Genomic DNA, 17,213 nt, shown 5'->3' with positions numbered 1-17,213 from the left:
TTGGGACATTGTAATCTTATCGCTGCTTTGTGTAGGGCGAATAATGTTCCCATGAATGTGCAAGAAGGTGATCTTCATCCCGTCCGACCTCTGTCTTTATCATATTTCATCAAAAAGTTTGAGAGAGGACCTATTGTGCCCCGAGGTGAGGGGAATGCTGCGAGAGAGGAAGCTTTGAGGGAGGAGGAAGAGATTAATCGTTTTGAAGAAGGTAATCATCCGGATCAACAAGGGGATCCGGCAAATGAATATCATGATATACCAGCTCAAGACCCTCCTCGGTACTCTCATGATATAAATCAGCTTGCATCGATGTTGCATCAAATGGAAATTTCTCAATATTCCGGGCTGCCGAATCTCTACTTTGATACCGCCTCTTCCATGTACACCGAGGCGATGACTTATCGGTCCACCTTCCCTCCTCCTACTTTTGGGACCTTGTATCCCATTGATACTGATTGGGAGGCGCATCAGGCGAGGGAGCTGAACTCCTTTCAGGCCAGACAAGCATACAATTCTGGTTTGAGAGCTTCTGAGTTGGCTGAGATCGAGAGGCGACGCCGGGTTGAGCAGGATGAGGCTGCTGCAATGGAAAGGGAAATGCTGGATGTGGATGGGCTGAATTTGAATTTGAATAGCCCGTTCACAAACTACTTCACTGGCCAGCCGGATGATGCGGTTTGATGTTGTTGGTTCTGATCTACTACTGCTGCTGCCACTACTCTACTACTCTATCTCTATCTTTACTTTTTGTCTTTTAATTGTTTGGTTTGTAATAATATTTGATGTTGCTTGGATATTGGCTGGATATTTTAATTGTGTACTCTAAATTTGAATCCTCCTTTGTTAATTGTGGAATGATTTTTACCTCTAGAGTTTATTTCGACATCTTGGCATGTTCTTTCTAGTCACTTGAGTATCAATTACTTGATTTTCTCCGTGTGTGATATGTGAAACTTGCAGTGCAATAGCTTGTTGCACTCATGCGATCAAGAGGCAAAGGAAGGGAACGCACACTTTTTGACCGGTCCTTTGATTCGACCCAACCGTGAGGTATTGAGCCAAACACCTCTCATCCTTTCTATGTGTGATATCCACTCGTGTATTGTCTCTCGATTTTGCTTGTCGTCTCTTTATTTGATTGGTAATTTTGTAGCACACACGAGGCATGTTTCTTGGTACCTTTGAGCCTTTCTATCCACCCTTACTTATACTTATCCTTTGCTTAACCAATTTGAGCTGAAAAAGAAAATGTTATTTTTGCAAAACCTTAAGAAATTTTTGATAAAAAAAGGAATGACTTTCTTGGAGGTTAGGCACCTAATTAGTGGTTGATGCGCATTGCTCACTACTAAGTTTGGGGTTGCTCTTTGGAATTAGCAACAAATAAAGTTTGGGGTGAGGGTACTAGAGAACTTACAAAAAGTTTTGATTTGAAAAATTGAGAAAATTTCAAAAATTTGCAAAGAAGAGAAAAAGAAAAAAAGATGAATGAATGTGAAAGGAAAATAGAAAAGAAGTACAAAAAAAAAAAAAAAAAAAAAAAAAAAAGATGTGATAGCCTTGAATTCAAAAGAATTGCAAAACTTTGTTTGAAGATTGAAAAAAGTTCTCTAGTCCACTATAGTTCAAAGGAAACGGGGGTTTGGTTTATGAATTATTTTGACCTTAGGGGGATCTAACTCCAAGTTTTTCTACTACTTATCCAAAATGTCACCATCCACCCTAGCCAAGCCACGTTATAACCCTAAAAGACCTCTAATGTGTGTGCACAAAGTGAACCGAATGAATTCTTAGACTACTTGCAAAATTATTGTTGACTTGCATTGATGTGTTGATTTGAGTGAATTACCAAAAACTGAAGAGTGCATGTGAGTAGTGTGATGAAATCATAGAGCTTTGGTCAAAAAGTGTGAACTACTTGAAAATGTCTTGCGGGAACGGTTGTGCAATTGAGCATTGTTTGCAGGTGGATCATTGATCATCAGGTGAGTCTCACGTATGTATGATTCGAGTGAATTTAAGGAAAATGCCAAGGTCTTGACACAAAAGCTTGAGGTAAAAGTTGTTTCCTTGAGGACAAGGAAAGGTTTAAGTTTGGGGTTGTGATGACAAATCGTCACACTCTCTATTCCATGCCTATTTTAGCAACATTAGATACATTTTAATAGCTTTTTAGCAATAAATATGAGAGAAATCTAACCATTAGCTTGATTACTTGATTTGCAAGAAAACAGGAAAAACTGCAGGATTTGAAGGATTTTCACTACGCTGGGGGCGTAGCCCATCACGCGCCGCGTGATGGAGCTCACAGGGAGCCAAGATTTTCACTCTGATCACGCGCGGCGTGATATCTGACCACGCGCGGCGTGAATCTTTGTTCAGGAACTGGATTGCTCTCTGACTCCATCACGCGCGGCGTAACTCCGATCACGCGCGGCGTGAAGTCTTGATTGAAGAAGAAGATTGCCTCTGACTTGAGCACGCGCCGCGTGATTCTGTTATCACGCGCGGCATAGTGATGGATTTGCAACCACGCGCGGCGGGGTAGATCTGACGCGCGGCGTGGTTGCCTTCTGTATATATATTTTCTGCATAATTCTGTTTTCGGGTTGGAAAATTCTGCATCTTTTCACTACATTCTGGTCTTGGAACTTGAAGATCGTGATTCAACACTCCAGTGGAGAACTCCAAGCGCATCAGATCATGGATTCACAAGCCGTGGCGATGAAGCGAGGAAGCGTACGAAGAACGATGAGGAGCTAAACTCCCTCGGAGGTAGAATCTAGGTAGTTTAGGATGTAGTTCATTGAATGTAACCTGCAATTGTGTAAGATCATACTCTCTTTATAGTATTCATTCAATTCAAGTCTGTTTCTAATGCTTTACAATCCTTCATTAGTGTTGTAATGATTTTGAGTTAAGTCACGTGCGAGAGTATTGATTTAATGTCTGAACTGAATTGTATTGAGCACTCGAGTGTCTCCGGTCGAGAGATTGAGGCATAGAGTGTAGCGAACGATTGACGCGCGTTAATATCATTCGTTGTAGGTAGCTTCCGCCCGAGAGATCGGGGGAGTATCGACAACGAATAGAGTGGATTTTGACAAGAGATTGCGATTCACTATTTTGTCGATCTAGTTGTGAATACTTGAGTAGTTCTTATACATTGTAGGTTGCATGCGGTTAGCTATAGACTAGATGATTCCGATGATTCTACCTCGCTTTTCCATATTATCAAGCACTTTTTCTAGCATTCATTACTCAACATACCCCCAATTTATGTGTATTTTCTGTATAATGTCTATGAACACAATGCGACTAGTTTGATCACACAATCCCTGTGGATCGATATTTTTTATTACTACGTGATTTTCGTGCACTTGCGAAATTTATCATCAGTTATGATCCTTCATAAAAGGTGCGTAGTTAGTTAATCCATGCTATGATGCTGGATTCTGATTTTATTGGTTGTAAAGGTTAGAGTATCCTTTTGTTAGGTGAGTTGGGACCAATAATTTATCAGGGTAAGATTAGACATCAAGAGTCAAACAACGCAGGGATAAATTTACTTCTAGATAATAAAGGCGCAAAAATTAAACTATCTTTAATATGACATAACATATCAAATAAATAGAGCTTTGACCCTTTTTCTTTACCAAAAAAAAATCAAATAAATACGTAATACATTAATACAACATTAATGCAATATTAAAATAGACCAAAACATTGATTTAGAACATGTAAACAATAGAATGGATAACACAACAAAAGTGTTTAGGGATAGATCTCAATAAGAGACAAATATCCAGTCAAAGGAGATATTTTATAGTCTTGAAATCCTGCTTCTTTGAAGAGTTTCTTCCATTCATCCTCATTTCTCTCTTTTCCATTAAGAGAAGCCATGTTTACATCCATAAGAAGCTTTACTTGAGTAATTTGGTTCTCATCTTTCTTTTCGTTTATCACCATATCTATAATAATCACTTTTCCTTTTTTCCCATCACTTGTAACAGCTTCTTTACATTTTTTCAGTATCCTTATGCAATCCTTATCAATCCAATTGTGTAAAATCCACTGCAGAATAAGAAAAAGAAACGGAGGATTAGATGTTTCTTTAGTAAATCATTGAGAAACTACGACGAACATAGGCAAACACTCGGACAAAATATATACACCTAGTCCTAGACGTCGATAATAATTAAAAAAAATGAAAATAATTGAATGTAGCTGCATATGTCATTGTCATGTCGGACATCAGACACATTTTGAATCTGGAATGTAAGTGCTACATATTTAAGAAGAGAGTTAATGACTAAAAATATAAAATAAATAAATTAATAAATTCTCTCAATAACTTCATGTAAAAAATAAACTATTACAAACTAAAAAGAAAAATTACTTTAATCTCTAATTTTAGCAAATATAAGAATTAGATTTTTTTAGCATAAACCAAGTATTCTGCGCTAACACTGATGCATGCCTAACCCAGGAATCAAACCTACGACCTTGGTTAATTAAGCTAAGACATCTGCGCCATCTGATATACATGCTCTTAGTTAATCAAGTGATTGAGCTAAAATAATTATTGACTTTTAGTTAGTTTCAGTTAAAGACAAATTATTTTGGATGAACTAACTACGAATTTCACTAAAATAATTATTGATTAGAATTTAACTATCTCCTAGGCCAACTTCAACTTACTAGATCCCATCCCCTTCATGTTAGTAATTTAACTTTTTGTACTAGTGAAATTAACTAAATTTGCAATTTACTTTGAACATGGTTTAGAAAAGTATACCTTAAGAAGAACAGAATCACCATTAGGAATAGATTGGAACATGTCTCCACCAACATAAGTCAAATTGTCACTTTGATCAGTTAACGCACGGGAAACACCGTCTTGTAGTAGTTTCATACAATAAATAAATGTATTGTCAAAATGTTATTGTAAATAAATATATCCTTAGTAAAAAGTATAGAATTAGAATTTTTTATTATTTTGACGGAAGTATACTTAGTTTCTCAGCATAAAATTAATATTAAAAGAAGTTACAAATGAAGTATGACATTGAAATTAATTTTTTATGGACCTATGACATCAAAATTATTGGCTAACTTACTATTTTGATATCACATTAAATTAAATACAATTTATATATTTCACATAAATGTAAAAAAAAAAAAAAAAACTAATATATGACTTGCCAAATTATTCATCTTCATGACTACATATGTCCCTGAATTCATGCCTTCAAAGACAAACCATTCATTTAATTCTCCAAGTCCCGGTTTTATAATTGATGGTCTTGCTTTCTTGCAGATACCTTGCACATTATGAACATTTCAATAAAGAATGAGACACTTAAGGTTCATACAAATACAAAATGCCCAAGGCTCTAAATAAAGTAGACTTTTAAGTAAGACATGAAAACACAACATTCAATTTACCAATAAACTATAGTTCACTTTTATCCTCACTTAGAGAATTAATTGTCAGCAATCAAAATCAAAATAATAGATTCAAAATCAATTTACCATTCAGCAAAGTAAAGAAAGTTCATAGATTCAAACATTGAGAATGAACAACATAGGGTTTTGGAATCTCAGTCATATTTGAACTAAGGGTTTTGGTGCTTTGAGAAATGGAATTGGAAGCAAATTAGATAGATAAAGAGAGATGGAGAGACAGAGAGAGTGTGGAAGATGAAACCAAAGAAGAATTGTGGGAGAATTTGAAACCAAAGAGAGAGGTTGGAGAATGGAATCAGGAATGTGATGTTGCTTTCATTGTCTGAACTCTGAACATGCAGTGTTGTTCACATGTGAGACAGAGAAAGGTTATTGTATTGAGAGGGTGCAGAGATTTGCATCAATTTGTGTGGGTTTTTCTGGATCAATTGCTTGGAGGGACAAAGAGATTTCCAAAAATGTCTTTACGCGTGAAAGGAGAAGTTTTGTTTCTTTGGATTCCACTTTTGTAGGTTTGTTTTGTTTTGTGAGGTTTTTTTTTTCCCAAAATAGAAAGATGTGGTGGGCTGAATCTAACTGTGTAGTGAAAGGCCCAAGTTGCATCTTCAGCCAAAAGAAGGGGGAAAATTCAAAAGTTTGAATTTTCTTCCAACTCAAACAACCAAGTTGGCACCAAAGATAAATATGGTAAAGATATAATATTTTTTAATGATGATTTGGCAACAATGTGATTAGAAGTGGACAAATCATCAAACTTTCCCTAACATTGGTTTATCAAACACAACACATTTCAACTTAGGAAATCTCTCACAAATAATCTTAGCAGTTGTTCCTGTTCCACCACCAACATCAACAATTGATTCTAACCCTTCAAACACAAAATCACAATCTCTCAATGCTAAATTTATCATTTTAGAATCACTAGCCATAGCTTCATTAAATGATTTATTATAACCAGGATTTTTTTCAAGAAAATCCCAAAATCCAGCTCCTAAAGTAACACCAAAGAGTGTAAGATCTTCCTCATAAATCCACTTTTTCATCTCATGATACGAACCCGAAAGAGTGAATCAAGAACACATTCAACCATTGGAGCTAAACAAAGTTCACTTCCTTTAACAAGAAGCTCTGAAGCAACAGTTAGAGCATAGGCTTCTTCATCATTTTCAAATTCTTGAGTTTTTATTATCTCGAAGAATCCGTTGTGCGCGAGGTAACGCATGATACGTTGCACGTTACCGCATTTCGATGATGGAACTTTAAGAATTGAGAGTAAGTTTGATAGTGAAATTGGTTTGCCATGATTGTGGATAATGTTTGGTATGTTCATTTCAACTGTCCATTTTAGAGACATGGAATCTATGAAAGCATATATGTGTTTGTATAATAAAGCTTGTGCTTTGTAGATTTCACTTGGTTTGCGACCATTGATTAATGAAGACATTGTTGAAAGTGATTTTTTGGTTTGTGTTTAATTTGGTTATGTTTTAGAATTTCGTTATGTTGATGTAATTTATATACTTTTTTTGGTCAAGTATAAAGTAGTAGGTTTGACTTTCAATAAATAGAATTGGTTGTGAGAATTGAATTGAAACTCAATTATTGTTTGCTATGACTGTTTACTAGTCCAAGTGAAATGTGTGGTGTATGGTGTGTACACTCAGTCTCAAGTTATAAGCATTTTTATTTATTTGTTAAGAAACCTAAAATATAATAATTGATTGTAATATGATTTTTTGTGTTTTTTTTAAAAAAAATAAGTTTTAAGGAAAAATGTTAAAATAATTTTTATTGATTATTGATTATAAAAAAAATAGAGCGCGTAAATTTTGCATTTAATATATGAGAATAAATAACAGCGAATCTTAAAAATGATAAAAATTGATTTTTTTTCTGTATAATTTGGGATAATTTTTTTCTTATAAATTAAATTCGGACGGAGGGAATATAATTTATGAGTCTAACTATTATTTTTGAAACACTAATTAATAAAACTAAAATAATTAGATTAATTACACAAGTTTAAAATTATTTTATTATTTTTTTTAACTAATGTCTATGACACACTGGTTAGCATTTTCAATATTTCATTATGTATGCATGCATCTTGATAGAGAATGAGAAACACGTGTTTTCAATAAAAAGTTATGGTTGGTTAATTTTTAGGGTGATGCCTTGTTTCGGGCACTAGTTAAGAAATCATAAAACATAAATTTTGCATTGAAACTAATGTTTTTTACTCCGTCCGTCTCAAATTATAAGAGAAAAAATTTAATTTTTTTTGTCTCAAATTATAAGGGAAAAACTATTTTTAAGAATGTTTTTTTATCTTTATCTCATAAAATTAAATGCAAATTGTATTTAATTTTCTCTATATCCCGTTTTCTCAATAAACAACAACCAATAAAAATTGGCTCAGTGGTGATTGACGCTGAACTTGGTAGGGAGTACCACGGTTCGATCCCCTGCAACTACGATCGGGAGGGGCTTGAACCACTTGATGCCAGAATTGACCCACGAACCAGATTACACTGATGGTGAAAACAAAAAATAATAATTTGTTTTTACATTTTCCCATACAACTTATTCTAAGAAAAACACACAAAAATATATTTCAAATTATCATGTTTTATTTTTTCTTAATAAGTGTGATTTTTTTTCCTTATAATTTGAGACGGAGTAGTATATTTAAAATTTATGGACTACTCTGGTTCCAAAATTATAATATTACTCCCTCAATAATTTACTTTAACTATTTCAAACTTTCAAAGTTGATGGCTTATAAGTTATAAGTCAAGTCATTATTCATGGTGTACGGTGGTGGCCTAAACCTTTCTGGTCCTTGCCAGCCATACCACTGAGACATATCTGGAATGGCTGCTGTGATGTATAGATATATATAATATAAATTTAATAGTTTAATATAATATTTAACTTTGGCCTTTTATTTTTGCTCCTAGAACGAACAATAATTATTAATGATAATAAATCTAAATTTAATTTGTGTCGTGAACTTAACTCAATTGATAGGACATTGCTAACAAAAAAAATGTGTTTTATGTTATGGTGAGTTTGTTAATAAAAGATTTTTGTTGTTACTAAAAAAATTCAAAAGTATTGTTAGTATTATGAAAAGTCCATACCAAAACTCATGTATTCTCTTAATATCTATACTTATATATACAGAGGATACAAAAACTTTTGGTGTGAACTTTTCATAATATCAACAATACCTTTAACTTTTTTTTATTTGAATAGCAAAAATCTTTTATTAACAAATTCACCATAACATAACTCATGTCTGTTTTTTTGACATAAATTTGCATAACAGACACAACGTGGCGTGGAACGCGCCTGTCTAACCGCTAGTATAGTATAAAATAGATATAGATTAATAGAACAAACTTATTATTTTATGTATATTATTAAAATTATCAAATATCTTTATATGAAATTTAAAAAACAACCATAGGTGAGAGTAGAACTCATGCACCCAAGACACTAGGAACTTAACACAAACCACTACGCGATTTAACTTCTTTTGTAACTTATATCTCAGCAATAATACATGAGTAATGCTTTCTTGTTGGGCTTGAAAACAAATATTGAGTCCTCAAATTTTTGAGACCCAGGGTTATGGGTCTGCTTGCCCTGGCTCCGGACCGACCCTGAGCAACAATCTAAAATTATTCTTATAAGTATTTAAGGGAATATTTAGAGACGAACAATAGAGGCGGAAATACTCAGAGATGGATCTTTTCTGTCTCTAACAAAAGTTTGACTATTTTAATAACAATTTGACTTGTTAGAGACGGATATAGAGACAAAAAATATTAGACACGGTTAAAGTCCGTCTCTAAAATCCGTCTCAAACTATTATTTTCTATTTATAATTAAAAAAATAATCAAGTAGAGACAGATTTAGAGAAGGAACATCTGTCTCTAATACATATATTTTAATTTTTGTCTCTGATTGTTTTTTTTCTATCTCTAATTTTGTCTCTAAAAGAGAAAAAATAAATTCTATCTCTAAATTTCGTAGCTATTTAAACTTTTTCTAGTAGTGGAGATCGATGTTTGAACTCCAGTCATCTAAATTATACATTAAGAGTCATGGCTCATTGACTTGTCAACTTTACATAACAAAGTCAGTATTTTAAAAAGGTCATGATAGTGTTCTATAGGCATTGTTTAAAGAAAATATAAATCAAATACTAGTACGTGTCAAAGTAAGAAATATATGAGTTGATGTTAGATATTATACATATATAAGTGAGATAACTCATATACACACTGCAAAGTTTTAGGTGAAAATGTTGCGTCCAGTTAACTTGTGTAATTGTTTTTAACTCAAATATGATAATTTTCTGGACTTTTCTCATGATCCAACAAATATATCAGAAAAATGATTACAAAATGAACGACTCCTTAAGTTGAAAGTCTATCGACAATAATGTAGTGGGTGTCAACATTGATGCAAATATATGTGGACAAAAAAGTTTGAGTTTAACTCTGAGGGAGAACATGCTCAGTTAGGAAGGTTTTTCTCCCTTCCCCAATCATTCTCTATTATCTCTTCTAAAATTCTATTTTTGTCCATGGAAATAAAGTTCGGAACATAGATTCTAAACTTCTTTTAGTGTGATTTAACGGGACATGACGTTATGGACTTTTATTAAAATTTAAGCAAGTTCGAAATCTACGTTCTGAACTTTATTTCCACGAAAAAACTGAGATTTTAGGAAAGATAAGAGAACTTGGTGAGTGTTTGTTTTCACGTCCAAAGAGCCGTACTGCAAATGTGCCTTGACACGCCAAATTCTAGCTTCTAATTTTCCATGTTTGAGAGGTTCCATACGTGGGCATCGACTGCTTACCGGCTGCTTACCATGATACGAATTGAAGTAAAACATGAACCGGATTAAGCATTGTGTTACCCAAAAGGATGTGTGATTATAATTGAAGCCCAAATGACTACTATTAGAAAAAGGAGCTATTTTTGCCACCCTATTGGTTACTCGCGCGCCCTATTTTTACACATCCGCTACTTCGAAATAATTCATACATATAGCGATATATTTATAAATTATTTCGCTAAATTCATTATACTTTCTTTATAGTAATCCAAAAGAAGAATTGAACTCATCTGAATGTTATTTTTTAGCGGAAGTCATCTGAACTCATCCGTGTCATCGAAAAGTCGCCCCATGAAGCTTCTTTGTCTCGATCTTTAATACCTCACTTAGAATCAACGGATTCTTTTGCTTCTATTATCTCAATCCAAGTCACTCTTTTCCCAAATAGTGGTCTTAGCATCGGAATTAGCGCACATCATGCTATTCTCGATGGAAAATCTTCAACCATGTTCATCAAAGCTTGGGCTTATATGTGCAAAAAAACAATTGAAACCGAAGAAGAATCACCAACTTTATTGCCAGAGTTAGAACCTTCGTTCAATAGGGAAATCATCAAAGATCCAAATCAACTAGGTGTTACATTCACAAATAAATGGATCGAGATCATATCTAAGAAGTTCCCAAATGAAAAAGTAAACAAAAAAAACTTGAAGATTTTTGCTCTTGAGCCAAAACTCGAAGACTCAGTTCGTGCCACGTTCAAGCTCACATGTGAAGATTTGAATAAGATAAATCAAAATGGTGTTAGCCAAATGGGAAGTATTATATTAATGTAAGGATTGTCTCTAGTATATAAACACTTAGTCAGACCATCTCTCAATCGATGTGGGACTCTTAACACACCCCCTCACGCCCAGCACTATTGGGCTTGGTGCGTGGATATAAACGATAGGTGGCCCGATAGCGAAAACCTGATAACAGGTGGCCCAACGGATCGTAGAGAGGCTCTGATACCATGTCGACACACTCAGCCTTCAATATAGGAAGCATGGTTTTCATTATATAAGATGAAGGAATGAGTATGTAATTACATAGGATTAGCACTGCTCTGTTATATAAAATATATAATAAAAATAAATATTAATAGTAATCTAATCAATGTAAATAAATTGTACAGCTGTGTTAACCAATGTGATAAACTCTACAGCTGTATCCACTACTTAACAGTAATAAAGTAAATATTATTTACATTAATAATTATTTTAGATATATACAAGAATTTAACAAAGTAAAATGTTATACGGTGTCTATATATACAAAGTAAATTTTATCGTATTTAGTTATTTACAAAGTAAATATCAAACATTTAATGTTATTTTTTCTATTATAACCTTAATTATTTATTACTCTCTCTTCTTTCAATTCTTTAATTTATTTTTTCCATATTACAAATGAAAGACAATTTTGTAAATCAACTCATAATCTCTATTTTACATACAACATTAATTACATTTCTTAAAAATGTGAAAACGACATACATTGAGGTACGGAGTATTGATTATAATAAGTCCAACAATAAGTGATCATTGTGTCAATAAAAACAATAAATGATCACATGCATAGTGGGTAACTTTCTTATTGTACGGATGCGCGCATGTTAGGAAAACATCTTCATACATGGGATAAATAAAGAAAGGGTCATGCTAAACAGTGCCCCGGGTACTTGTTAAGTATACCTAAAAGGGAAATAAAAAATAAAATTTATATTGAAAAGATAACTTTTTGTACTTTTGAGACATTGAATGCACGCATTTCGAGACAAAATTTTTATTTTAGCATGCTTAACCAGTGCCCGGGGGCACTGTTTAGCATTTTGCATAAAGAAAATCAAAAGTGACCAGCACTAACCAAATTGTAGTTATTATTTTAGCTAGTATTTATTGAACGAAAGATTTCTATTTTATTTTATTAAGAAAAAAGATCAGATTTGATGTTGTTTTTTAGCATTTTAATATTAGAATCCACATGAATGCATTTTGAATGACAATAAGGTATATGTAACTAAGGCAATTAGCATGCCATGTGTACGTACTTGAGAATATAAAAGGATTGATTTGTTTATATTGTAGATTGTAGATGTAGATGAATTGGATTTCTTGTTTGTTGTATAAAATACACGTAGTTTCATGATGAACTGTATCCTGATCGTTTGATTACGATCCAGCAACCACTATATATTTGATATGGTGGATCGTGATTGAACGGTCAGGATGCAGTACAACGTGAAACTGCGTGCTTTCTGTACAGCAGGAAATCCAAATCCGATTGACTACAAAAGTATATTTTCTTCTAGAAACATAAAAAGAAACAAGGCGCAAGAAACAAATGTTCTTTAGAAAACACAAAACAAATGCAAAAGCCGTATATATCTTTGCTTTTGTCACCCATGCTAATCATAGAGTTCTCCGCCAAAATGAACGAATTTTCTATAGCAATTTATTTTAAACCTTTTGAAAACACTTCTTTGTACCATGTTTTGATAACGACTTTCCTTTGCCGTTCTAAAAAAAAAGTAGCAAACAACAAAAGCAAAAAAGAAGATTTATATCCAATTACTTATCTTGCAAAGGTCATTTTGGTTATTTTTTCATAAATTCATATGAAATACTTGGTCAATATTTTGATATTTGGAATTGTCGACAAGTTTTTTGTTTGTTTGTTTGATATGGGTTGGAATTTTCTTGTCCATAAGCAAATAATTTAGGTTTTATTCCTAACATTAGTTATCATAATTTTCATTTTTTCCCCGCTTATAACTTTCAACTCTTACTAGATCTCTTCCATTCCACACGACCCTCTGTCTATTAAACCTTACCTCTAATAGCTAAGATATTTATTCAAACAACACTTCCTCCCTCTAATCTTTCATGGCTTCCAACAACAAAAACATTAAAATCCATGAACACTTCAAAGTTGTTCCTCCACCATCATCAACCCAAACATCAACAACACCTCTCACTTTCTTTGACATATTTTGGCTAAGGTTTCATCCGGTAGAAAGAATCTTCTACTACACCCTCCCAAATTCACAATCACACCCTTCTTTTTTCTACCAAAATATTGTTCCAAAACTCAAAACCTCACTTTCTTTAACCCTCCAACACTTTCTACCTTTAGCCGGTAAAATCATTTGGCCTTCTGATTCTCCCAAGCCATTCATTCAATTCAATCCCAATGATGATGACGGTGTTTCATTGCTCATAGCAGAGTCTGATTCAGATTTCAACCATGTCATTGAAAATTCACCCCATGAAGCTTCTTTGTCTCATTCTTTTGTACCTCACTTAGAATCAACAGATTCTTTTGCTTCTATTATCTCATTTCAAATAACCTTTTTTCCAAAAAGTGGTTTTTCCATTGGATTAAGCACACACCATGCTGTTCTTGATGGAAAATCTTCAACTTTGTTCATCAAAGCTTGGGCTTATCTATGCAACAAAATCATCGAAACCGAAGAATCGCCAATTTTGTTGCCAAAGTTACAACCTTCATTCGACAGGGAAATCATCAAAGATCAAAACGGACTTGGTGATTCATTCACAAGTAACTGGATCGAGATCATGGCCAAAATGTTCCCAAATGAAAAAGGAAACGAACGATGCTTGAAGATTTTACCTTTTCAACCAAAACTAGATGACTATGTTCGTGCTACATTCGAGCTTACACGAGAAAATTTGAGTACGATAAAGCAAATGGTGTTATCCAAATGGGAAATATTTGATACAAATGAATCAAAGCCTCAAACACTATCATCTTTTGTTCTCACTTGTGCTTATTCGCTTGTTTGTCTTGCAAAAGCAATTCATGGAGTTGAAAACGAGAAAGAAAAATTTGCTTTTGCTTTCACCGTAGATTGTAGAGCAAGGTTAGAGCCACCAATACCAAATAACTATTTTGGAAATTGTGTATGGGGAAATTTTGTTGATACAAAACCATATGATTTCATAAATGAAGATGGAGTGTTTTTAGTTGCTAAGAGCATTCATGAGAAAATAGTGACGATAAACGAAAAAGGTCCTCTTGAAGGAACTAATGGTGCGTTTGATAAATATATGTCTATGGCAAGTGAAGGAATTGAAATTATCGGAGTGGCGGGGTCTAACAGATTTGGTGTTTATGAAATTGATTTTGGTTGGGGAAGGCCGGAAAAGGTGGAGATAGTATCAGTTGATAGAGGTTCAACCATTGGTTTGGCTGAGAGCAAAAATGGCAAAGGTGGAATTGAAGTTGGGTTGGTTCTTAATAGACATGCCATGGATCTCTTTAGCACTTTGTTTCTTGAAGGTTTGCATTAATTAATTGAAGAGCTAGTGATTCATCTCTTCATATTATATCGAACTAGATGGATAACATGCCTGAAGAATTTTTGGTCCTTAGTTGAAGAGTTAGTGAGTTTTGTTATTTGAGTTATGTCTTAAATGAATTTTAGTTAACAATGTCATATAGAGTGACTGATACATGAATATACCAAAGGAATCTTACTTGTTTCACTTGTTAAGAAAAGTATAAGGGTCCGTTTGGTTCGGGGGTTTTGGAGGGGAGGTGAGATGATATTTTCAATTTTTTATGTTTGGTTCAATTTTTTAGAAGGGGAGGTGAGGGAAGGGGAGGGATTCAAAACACATTTTAGACGAGTGTTTACTTCCCCCCAAATTGGGGGGATTTGGAGGGGAGGGGTGGAGAGACATTAAATGTTATTACAATTTTAATTATGTTGACATAATTATCCTTATATTTATTTTTAAATACCAAAATCATCTTTACTTGCATTTTTAATGTTGTTAACTTGCTATTTTTTTGTGTAAAAAAAAAGACTTGGTACTTTTTTATTGAATTTAATTTATATGCACCGTCGGTGTAAAGTTATTTTGCACATGCGTCCCATAATATACCGACACATCATGTATGGTAATTAAAAACACATGATGTGTCACATTCATTAAATGATGTGGCAACACGTCATTGGATGTATGTGTAAAAAAAATTTACACCGACGGTGTACAACAATTAAACTCTTTTTTATTATAAAAAGTGAGAACTTGCTATTTATTTAGGTTTTTGCTTACGTTAATTATTATTCACTCACACAGACATATATAATTTTTTTTCAATTTTTTTTTTGGATTCGTTGATATTTCTTATTTCAACACAATTTTCAATCTGTTGCATCGAATATACAATTTTGTCATATAATTGTTTTGCCTACGTTTATATTTTGTTACATGTGATTAATTTGTTTTATATAACTTTTTGTCTTTGCCTATTACGTTAAATGTATATATATAATTTTTTTTATAAGATTAAACTTAAAATTTTTGTGTGCAGTTTAATTTTTATAAATTATTTATTAGATTCAATCAACCATCAAGATAAAAAAAAATTAACATCAACAAATAATTACATTTGTGGAGTTTCGAGTCTATTGAGTTCTTATATTTAAATATTTATAAAGTGAATAATTTTAAAATTATGAGACTCTTATAAATTATAAGGATAAAAAAGTGATTTAATTATATCATCCCTCCCCTCCCCTCGTGAACTAAACATATTTGCAATTAAAATCTCTCTCCTCCCCCTCACCTTCCCTCTTTTGAACCAAACACATCTGCAATTAAAATTTTTCCCTCCCCTCCCCTTCCCTCCCCTCTATAAAAATCCATCTCCTCCCCTTCTACTCTTTTGAACCAAACAGACCCTAATACTTTAAAGTAAGAAACCTTTGTGTTTTTTTTTAAAAAAAATAAATTTTATGGGGAAAAGAAGAGTGTAAAAATTGCATTTTATGAGAATAAATAAAAGTAAATTTTGAAAATGATAAAAAAAATTGTCTTTTTTGCTTATTATTTGGAACAAGAAAGTTGTTTTTTTTTTTTTTTTTTATAATTGTGGAGGAGGGAGTAATCCCTCCATGATATTTTATAAACAAATTTCATCTTTTTAGATTTATTGCATATTTAATGTATTTGAACAATAATATATACCAAATAAATTAATTATGCAATGAATTTAAAAAGATGTAATTTGCTTATTATTGGGATTGAAAGTTTTGCCGTAAATAAAACACAAAGTTTTCGTACTGTTTTTAATCTCGAACATAATAATTGATCAAATAGTTCAGATTAATAAAGTTATAAAATCATTTACAATAATGTCAGCCACATATTTTAAATCCAATGACTCTAAATTAAAAAAAGCATCAAAATTGTGGAAACTATTACTACAGCAAATCTGCTTCTGGTGATTGGTTATCAATTTTTCATTCATTTTCAAGATTGAATACCCCTATTTCCATCATCACCTCAATATCCAACAATTGTTTATATTTCAGCACAGTAAACCATTTTCATTTTATTTTACGGGTGCCTTCAAATATATATATATAATAACTAGCAATGAATATACCAAAATGGCCTAAAAGGTTAAGGAAGGAGTCAAACTAAATAATAATTCAAATAACGACCAATTAATTATATAAATTCTAAACTACTTAAATTTCTAAATTATTTATTTAATATAATTCTATCTTCTATCACTGCGGTCGATTTCACTTAAAGTCGATTTCACTTAAACCTTCTCCTCAAAGTTTTACAAAGTTACATTGATTTTGATGTGTGAGGTTCACAAAATTTGTAAATTAATCAACTCATCATCCGTAATAAAATATAAACAAAATTCACATTCATTATCGAATTAATATATATTATACATAATATAAACTAAATATATTAATTATTCTAAATATAAAAATGTGAATTTTACTTATATTTAGTGGTAAGTACATTAAATAAAGAGAAGTGTTATCTAAACACAAAATTTGGGGACACA

General features: G+C 32.6%; 2 protein-coding genes across 5 annotated transcripts; one reads left to right on the top strand and one right to left on the bottom strand.

Annotated features, from left to right (window-relative positions):
• Positions 1-3,685: 3,685 nt before the first annotated feature.
• On the bottom strand, positions 3,686-7,001 carry LOC123893209 (isoflavone-7-O-methyltransferase 9-like). The gene is given in 4 exon segments (XM_045943142.1): positions 3,686-4,077; positions 4,802-4,880; positions 6,223-6,529; positions 6,532-7,001. Coding segments are annotated over 4 exon segments (1,071 nt in total). The 5' UTR covers positions 6,917-7,001; the 3' UTR covers positions 3,686-3,777.
• Positions 7,002-13,127: 6,126 nt separating this feature from the next.
• On the top strand, positions 13,128-14,878 carry LOC123889237 (phenolic glucoside malonyltransferase 1-like). Of its 4 annotated transcripts, none has more exons than XM_045938480.1 (2): positions 13,128-14,685; positions 14,810-14,878. In XM_045938480.1, exon 1 carries the CDS (start codon positions 13,256-13,258, stop codon positions 14,681-14,683), a length of 1,428 nt encoding a protein of 475 aa, XP_045794436.1. In that variant the 5' UTR covers positions 13,128-13,255; the 3' UTR covers positions 14,684-14,685; positions 14,810-14,878. The 4 variants fall into 4 exon arrangements, with proteins under 4 accessions (XP_045794436.1, XP_045794437.1, XP_045794434.1 ...); XM_045938481.1 differs by having other exon boundaries at positions 13,128-14,689; positions 14,814-14,878; XM_045938478.1 differs by having other exon boundaries at positions 13,128-14,699; positions 14,808-14,878.
• Positions 14,879-17,213: the final 2,335 nt, after the last annotated feature.

This window comes from Trifolium pratense, linkage group LG6 (genome assembly GCF_020283565.1).
Source record: "Trifolium pratense cultivar HEN17-A07 linkage group LG6, ARS_RC_1.1, whole genome shotgun sequence".
NCBI classification, from domain to species: Eukaryota; Viridiplantae; Streptophyta; class Magnoliopsida; order Fabales; family Fabaceae; genus Trifolium; species Trifolium pratense.
Note: the sequence above shows the minus strand (reverse complement) of the source record. Positions and strands in the feature narration are given on the sequence as shown.